At 50.5% G+C, this 8,488-nt stretch overlaps 1 protein-coding gene across 6 annotated transcripts in view; it reads right to left on the bottom strand.

Moving 5' to 3' along the window:
* The window catches only part of CEP250 (centrosomal protein 250), a 54,689-nt gene that overhangs the window by 3,443 nt on the left and 42,758 nt on the right, over window positions 1-8,488 (bottom strand). For all 6 annotated transcript variants that reach the window (XM_023512206.1, XM_012804181.2, XM_023512203.1 and 3 more), the window contains 5 exons: window positions 7,583-7,704; window positions 4,331-6,898; window positions 1,140-1,253; window positions 825-956; window positions 259-357 (listed from right to left, as the gene is read on the bottom strand). In XM_023512206.1, coding sequence (XP_023367974.1) covers window positions 259-357; window positions 825-956; window positions 1,140-1,253; window positions 4,331-6,898; window positions 7,583-7,704 — 3,035 coding nt within the window. The remainder of the gene's footprint in view (window positions 1-258; window positions 358-824; window positions 957-1,139; window positions 1,254-4,330; window positions 6,899-7,582; window positions 7,705-8,488) is intronic.

Below are 8,488 nucleotides of genomic sequence, written 5' to 3'. Positions count from 1 at the left end.
CTCCTTCTCAGGGCAGGCACAGACTGAGCTGCACAATACCCAAGTGCCAGAGATCCTGACCAGAGCCCCCATCTCCTGTCACTGGGCCTCCTTCTTAGGGCAGGCACAGACTAAGCTGTGCTGAGTGAGGCAGAACTCTGTATTGGTGAGGCAGCTGTTCCTGCCCTCCCAGAGTGGCCTCGGATATGCCATGAGGAGGGCTGAGTTTTTAGTGGCTAGAGTTGGACTCTGAGGCTACAGTGGAAGAAACAAGTAAACCTGCAGTGTGGATGAAGCTGTGGCCTTGGTGACCTCCAGGGTCCCTGCCCGGGATGCGCGTATGGAGTCCCTCTTCAGTTTCCACCGTTCTCGCTCCACCTGTCAAAGTGTGAGGGAGAGATCATGGCTTGGGTTGGCTCCAGGCTGAAGTAGAGCTGCCCTGCTCCAGAGGAGGCCAGTGCACATCTGAACATATGTGTAAGTGGACAGAAGCCATGGGAGAAGAACTCCTGGGCCAAGGCTACTCATGCTAGGGCAACCCTGAGTACAAAGCCAGCCTGGCCTTTGGAGAGGTCAGCAAACTTCCTCTGTAGTGAGTATTGTAGGCTTTGTGGACCATTCCATCTCTCCCACAACTATTCAACTACCCTGTGTATCAGGGGAGCAGCTATAGACAATGCTTGGCTATATTCCAATAAAATTTAATTTTCAGAAACAGGCAATGGGTTGGGTTTGGTCCACAGGCTATAGTTTACTGACCTCTGCTCTGGGGGCTGCATGGGAAGGGGAGATCTATACCCACCAGACCCCAAAGGAGGGAGCTGAGGACAGCAGATGCTACTTACCTGCTCCAAGGTGGTCCGCAGCTGGATGTTGTGGTGCTGCAGCCTGCTCCGGTCAATCTCCAGCCATGCCACCGCATGCTGCAGGTGTTCGAGCCTTTGTCTCCATGGCTGCTTCTCCTCCACTCCTGAGAACTGAGGGAAAGACCTGTAAATCCCCCCTAGGCAGCCCTTTAGATAGGTAGAGGAACAGATAGAGGGAAAAGGGACAAATCTGGCAGGTCTGAGCTTCAGAAACCCAATTCCCAAGAGAAGAGGACAAGCCCCTGGACAGAAGGTCCTCCCTGGGTCATCTCTTCCCTCCAGGCTCCAGCTCACCTCCCCCAGCTGCACTCCCTGCTCTCCACTGGACACCGGTTCTGCTCTGCGGGCTGAGCCTGAGCTGTATAGACGCTCCTTCTCCAGAGCTTGCCTGGTGAGCTCCAGCTCATCCTGGGGGAAGGAGGAGTAGAACAAAATCATACCGTGCCAACTTCAAATCCATACCCACTCTACCCTCCATCCTCATAATAACCACTTCAGTTTTCTCATCAGATTATAGTCTTATTTTTCCAGGAGACTGCGCTATTTTAGTCCAAAATGTTCATTTTCTAGATGGATAAAACAAAGGAGCAGAGAGGGATCTACTCAAGGATACAAGGGTAAATAGCAAATGAGCTGGGACCAGAGTCCAGCATCTTATTTTGGAGCTCCCATAAAGCTAAGAAATAACTTGGAGCAAAGATGTGATATAGAAAGAGTAGGGACTCGAATCACACAGGGCTGGGTGTCAAGTCAACACTTACTGGCTATGATTCTGATCAAAATATGAGCTCTCCCCACACCCTAATTTCCTCACTTATAAAATGACTACCTGCACCATGAGAACAAATTAAGCCCTCAGGGTTAAATCATTTTAGATTAGTTGGGAAACCTGATGCTAGATATTTTCCAGGACCCCTGTTTCATAAATGATAATGGTCAAGAAGACGGGACAAGAGTATGGGGGTGCAGGTTGTTTGGGAGAGGAAGAGCTCAGTGGTAAAAAGCCTGAGCTCTAGAGATACATCACTCAGATCGAATTCTAGTTTTGCCATTTACTGTCTGACTTTGGAGAAGTTACTTAACCTCTCTGAACTGACATTCCTCCACTACATAATAAGGATAACAGGGCCGGGCTTGGTTGCTCATACCTGTAAGCCTAGTATTCTGGGAGGCTGAGATGGGTGGATCACTTAAGCTCAGGAGTTCAAGACCAGCCTGAGCAACAGCAAGACCCCATCTCTACTAAAAATAGAAAACTTAGCCAAGTGTTGTGGCAGGCACCTGTAATCCCAGCTACTTGGGATGCTGAAGCAAGAGAATCACTTGAGCCCATGAGTTTGAGGTTTCTGTGAGCTGTGACACCACGGCATTCTACCCAGGGTGACAGAGTAAGACCCTATCTCAAAAAACAAAACAAAAAACCAAAATAAGGACAATAGTTCCTACTTTTTAGGGCACTAGTAGAAGAAAGTAACACTGCTTGGCACATAAAATGCTTAAAATAAAAAATGACACTACTGTGATGCAGGGCTGCATATGACAGATGTCCCTGAGTGTTTGAAGGGGGGAGCAGGTGAGTTACACTCTTGAGTGAATACTGCTCAGCTACATACTTAACTCTCACTGTGTCTCTAAGAATAGGTCTAGAAATAAGAAAGAAGTTACACTTACTAGGTGCTTTTCTCCCAAGCACTTCATAGCCATTTTGGTCCAGAACCTTTATTTTATAGATGGATGAAATAAAGGGAACAGAAAGGGATCTACTCAAGGATATATGCTAACTCATCTCATGATTATCATTTCCTATTTTATAAATAAGAAATCAAGTTTCAGCGGAGTAAAGTCCCCTAGCCAGGGTTGCATAGCTAATAAACTACAGAACTAGGAGGCACCTGTGGCTCAAAGGGGTAGGGCGCTGGCCCCATATGCTAGAGGGGGTGGATTCAAACCCAGCCCTGGTCAAAAAAAACTGCAACAAAACAAAACAAACAAAAAATTACAGAACTATTTTTTTGTCTATTTGTTTATTTATTTATTTATTTATTTGAGACAGTGTCTTACTCTGTCACCCTGAGTAGAATGCCCTGGCATCTAGCTCACAGCAACCTCAAACTCTTGGGCTCAAGAGATCCCCCTGCCTCAGCCTCCCAAATAGCTGGGACTATAGGCATCTGCTTTTTTTTTTTTTGAGACAGGGTCTTACTTTGTCGCCCTCGGTAGAGTATTGTGGCATCACAGTTCACAGCAAACTCCAACTCTTGGGCTTAAGCAATTCACTTGCCTCAGCCTCCCAAGTAGCTGGGACTACAGGCAACCACCCAACGCCTGGCTATTTTTTGGTTGTAGTTGTCATTGTTGTTTTGCTGGCCTGGGCTTGGTTTGTACCCACCAGCCTCGGTGTATGTGGCTGATGCTGTAACCACCGTGCTACAGGTGCTTAGTCCCCTTTTTCTTTTGACATAGGGTCTTACTCTGTTGCCCAGGCTAGAGTGCGGTGGTGTCAGCCTATCTCACAGCAACCTCAAATCCTGGGTTCAAGTGATCCTCCTGGCTCAGCCTCCCAAGTACCTGAGATTATAGATGCCCCCTCAGTGCCCAGCTAGTTTTTCTACTTTTTTCTTTTTTTTGAGACGGAGCCTCAAGCTATCCCCCTGGGTCGAGTGCTATGGCATCACAGCTCACAGCAACCTCCAACTCCTGGGCTCAAGCGAGTCTCCTGCCTCAGCCTCTATAGGTGCTCGCCACAACGCCCAGCTATTTTTTGGTTGCAGCCATCATTGTTGTTTGGCGGGCCCGGGCTGGGGATTTGAACCCGCCACCTTAGGTGTATGTGGCTGGCGCCTTGGCCGCTTGAGCCATAGGCGCTGAGCCTAGTTTTTCTACTTTTAATAGAGACAGGGTTCTCACTCTTGCTCAAGCTGGTCTTGAACTCCTGGGCCCAAGCCATCCTCCCACGTAGGCCTCCCAGAGTGCTAGAATTACAGGCATGAGCCATCACGCCTGGCCTAAATCTAATCTCAAACACTACTTCTACTGGGAAGCCTTTGGGGACTCACTCCTGGAAAGGTTGGGCTCCAGCTCTTCCTGGAGCCTTCATAACTGCTCTTTGTGGTCCTAAAGCTCTCCCTGGTACTCCTGCAGTGTCAAGTGCCATACTGTGCTCCAAGTATGCTGAAGAGATACCCAACCTAACCTTTCCCTATTGGGCATTAACCACCATGCATCATAGTTGCTTATCAATTAGACTGAGCTCTGTGACGGAGGGACTGTGGGTGTCTTACACTCTTTGGGGGATACTGTGGGTATCTTACCTTTTTTGTATCCCCTAGACTAGCACAGCAGCTGAATCCCACTTATGTTGAAGTGGTTGTGGTATTAGCTCTAATACCCTCTGAGGTGCTATAAGACCCAGGGTGCAGGCAGAGCCTGAGCTCAGCCACATGGGGCTCTGTCACCTGCTCTTCATTCCTCTGGGAGGGACTTACCTGCAGCTTCTGTTGTTCTGAGTCCCGCTCCAGGATAGAAGCCTGTAGAAACATAGCTATCTCCTGCAGATTGCTGACACTGGCCTTGCTCTGGGCCAGGGACTGTGCCAAGTCCTGGGCCTTCTCCCTCCACTCAATCTCCCTGGCTTCTGTCTGCCTCAGGGCTGCCTGTAGCTGCTCTGGGTCCCGCTGTAGCCTGGGCCCTAAAGACTCAAAATTCAGAGATGGTTCCTCTACTGGAGAGGCCCTGTGGTGTGAGGCCTCCCTTAGCTCCAGGATCTCTTCCTCCTTTTGTGCTAGAGTCAGCTGTAGCTCCTTTAGCCTCTGATGAAGGCTCCTCATCTCTTCTTCCTCTCTCTCCTGACCCCAATTCTGCTCCTCTTGGTCCCTGTGGCCCAGATTCTCCAGTGGTTGCCCCTGTTCCTTCTGTTGTCTCAGCTCTTCATCCCTCTGGGCAAGTGCCTGCTGGAGCTGCTGCAGGTCTTCCTGATGTCGGAGACCCAGGTCCTGAATCTCACCTTCTCGCATCCTTAGGTCTTCCTCCAGCTGCAAGACACGTGCTGGGCAGGTGTCCAAGGTGGCCTGCAGTGTGGCAGTGCTGGCCTCCAGACTGCAGCTCAGTTCTGCCTCCCCAAGCAGATGCTGTTCTTTCTTCTGCAGTGCAGCCTGAGCCTTGCTGAGCGCCTCCTGCAGAGCCTCAGCCTGGCCCCTGGCAGCCTCTCCCTGATGCTGGAAGGACTTGCTTTCTACTTGAAGAGCCTCCAGCTCCTGCTCCTGTTCCTTAAGCATGGCCTTGGCTTTCAGCCAGCTGTCCTGTAGGGCCCTGGTCTCCACCTCATGCTCCTGTGCCTGCTCAGCACACTGTTGCTGGAGGGCCAACAGGGCCTCCTCCTGCTCCCGAGACTCAGCCCTCAGGTCCCCCAACACCTCCTCTAGGGCCTGCACTCGCCGTCCCTCTGCTGCCAGCTCTTCTTGGAGCCTTCGCACCTGCTCTTTGTGGTCCTCAAGCTCTCCCTGGCACTCCTGCAGTGTCGAGTGGGCTTGTTCCAGAGCTGCCTGCAGCTTGCTTGCCTTTTCCTTTGCACTCTCCTCCTCCTCCTGGGTCTGCCGCTGTTCCTGCTTCAGGGCCTCAAGTTCCTGGTCGTGCTGGGCCAGCGCCCTCTGGGCCTCTCCCAACTGAGCCTGAAGGGACTGCTCTCTAGCCTCCCTCTGCTCTCTGGCCTCCTGCAGGTGCTGCTGCAGGACCACTATCTCCTGCTCTCGCTGTGTCAGGAGTAGGCTGGTCTCTCCCACTTTCCTGTGCAGGTCCTGGAGCTGCTGCTCCAGCTGGTCCTGGTGCTCCTGAAGTTGCTGGATCTGCTCCTGCTGGCATTCCACCTCCTTCTCCTTGTCACGCAGGATGAGCTTCATGTGCTCCAGGCTCCCACGCTGCACTTTACTCTGGCCCTTCCCTTCTTCTGCCCGCTCCTGCATCAGCTGCCTCTGGGAGGCCAGCTCCCGGCCTCGTTCTCTCAAGGACAGCTTGATCTGTTCTAGGTCCTCCTCTAGGATCTTAGTCTGCAGCGTTCTTTGATCTTCTAGAACCTGAATCCTCTCCTTCTGCAGCATCAGCTCCTGGTCCCTCCTGTCAAGGTCCTGAGTTAGATGCTCCTTCTGCCTCTGCAGCTCCTCGATCTGTTCTTGCTGACACTTCAGCTCCTCGTCCCTCTCCTGCAGCTCCCTAGCCAGAAGGGTGCTGTGGCTTTCCAGTTCATGGATCTGGCTGCTCTGTGCCTGCAGCTCCTGGCTCCTTTCTTCCAGGTCCAGAGTCAGGTGGGTCAAAGCCACTCTCTGCATTTCCCTCTGGCCCTCCAGCTCCTCAATCAGCTTTTGCTGGCACTCCATTTTGTGATGGTTTTCCTCCAGTTCCAGGGCCAGGCATTCTAGAGTAACCAACTGCTTTTTCAGATCCTGAACCTGCCCTCTCTGGGATTCAATCACTTTGTCCTTCTTCTCAAGTTCTACAAGCTGATGCTCCAAGATGTTCCTCTGAGTCTCCCGATCCTTCTCAAGCTCTTTGATCTGCTCGTTCTGCACAATCAGCTTCTGCTCTCGCTCCTGGACGGCCATGGGCAGGTGCTCTAGAACAGACCTACACTTCTCCAGCTCCTGAATCTGTTCTTGCTGCAGATTCACTTCTTGGTTCCTCTTTTTCAGGTCCAGGGACAGTAGTTCCAAAGCAGCCTTCTGCATTTCCCGCTGCTTCTCCAGTTCCTGGATTTCCCCCCGCAAAGTCTCCACTTCCCTATCTCTGTCAGAGAGGGTCTGGGCCAGGAGAGTCAAATTCTCTTGCAGGGCTTTCCCTTGGGCCACCTTCAGCTCGCCCTGCTCTTGCAGAGCCTGAGCTCTCTCACGTTCACTTGCCACCTCCTCGTTTTTCAGTTTCAGTGCTGAGCGAGCTGTTTTCAGGTCTTCCTCCAGGACCCCAGCAGCCTTTGCCTGAGCCTTGGCCTCTGCAATCGATGCTTGTAGATGCTCCACTTGGGCTATCAGGTTCTCCTTAGCCACCTGGAGTAACTCTTGCTCATTCTGGAAAACAAGATGCAAAACCACCTTAAACTATACTCCCCATACAGTCACTCCAACACTGGCCTTTCCCTTTCTTATTTTGTGGGACCAGCAGTGACAAGGACCTCATATATTCCATTTAAACTGATACTGTGAAAGAGCATCCCTCTGATATACCCAGGAAGACATAGTAGTACCAATGAGCCATCCTAGACTCTGGTACTTTAGGGCAAAGGATAAAAGTCTCAACCTCATGGCTGGGTGCAGTGGCTCATCCCTGTAATCCTTGCATTCTAGGAGGCTGAGGCGGGTAGATCGTTCGAGCTTAGGAGTTTGAGACCAGCCTGAGCAAGAGCAAGACCCTGCCTATACTAAAAATGAAAAACTTGCTAGGTATTACGGCAGGTGCCTGTAATTTCAGCTACTTAGGAGGTTGAGGCAAGGAGCTCACTTGAGCCCAAGAGTTTGAGGTTGTTGTGAACTGGGAGGGAGGCAGGGAGGGGTGAAGGAAGGAATCTCAACCTCAATTCAGAAAAATTATTTGAGGGATTCACTGGAACCTTAACAATGACTCTCACAGACCAGACATGGAGATAGCCAGAGGAACTGAGACTTGCTGAAGGAAGTTGGCCACATGACCATAGACCAAGGTGGGCCCAAGGGACTACTGAGGGGCAACCCCTCTGCCAAGCAGGACTGCTTTACCTGGGCTTCCATTTTTTGTAGCTCTGCTCGCTGTAGGCGACTTTGTAAAGATGCCACAGTTTCATGCAGTTCCTTCAGCTCAGACTCCAGGGTGTTCCGTTTTCCTTCCCACTTGGATTTCTCTTTGGGAAAAGGAGAAGCAGAGTGAGGCTCATGTCAGGGGTAGGGGAAAAGAGGGATGCAGAAGCAGATGGAAGATGGGGGACAGAATCGAAGGGGAAGAAGGCCAAGAAGGAGAGAATTACACGTGTCATAGAGATGTCATCTGTCTGCCAGCTGCTCCTATTTGTCTAGGCACCCTGCTGCTGCCAGCTCCAGCACTGCCAGTTCATCATCCTGACAATTCCTCATCCTCAACACAGAGAAACCCTCAGCCCTAGATTCCAGACAGGGTTTAACTCAATGACCCTGAAGGTCCTTTCCTATGACTTTGCAAAAGGCTCCTTTAGACCTGGTGGCTCTACTGGCTGCCCTCCATTGCTGCAATATGTGTGGCACCCAGCTCTATTTGTGTGGCTCTCAGAAAGCCCTTAAATGGCTTCAAAAAAGGTCCAGACCCACTCCTCAAGCTGTCCTTTTATATAGTAGCATTTTGGGCCTTAAGACTCTTCCTTTTCCTTTCTAAGTAGTCACCACCCTTTCAGCCCTTGGCTGTGGCAGAGATACATTCTACCCGAATTCCCCCTCCTTGCTTTTTCCTAAATAAACTCATAATTCTTCTGTCATCAAATGCTAATTTTCACGACACAGTGGGATATGATAAAATAAATAACATAGATAAATGACAAAAGATAAGAGTTTTATCATGTTTTCATAGTCCTAGCCTTGGGCCTCAAGTTTTTTTCTTTAATCTCTGGCAGAAAAAGAAAATGGAAGTCCAGCTTTCCTTTTTTTTTTTTTTTTTTT

The sequence above is a fragment of the Otolemur garnettii genome, unplaced genomic scaffold (assembly GCF_000181295.1).
Source record: "Otolemur garnettii isolate 467f Iridium unplaced genomic scaffold, OtoGar3 scaffold00025, whole genome shotgun sequence".
NCBI classification, from domain to species: domain Eukaryota; kingdom Metazoa; phylum Chordata; class Mammalia; order Primates; family Galagidae; genus Otolemur; species Otolemur garnettii.
This window is presented reverse-complemented; position numbering and strand designations above follow the sequence as displayed.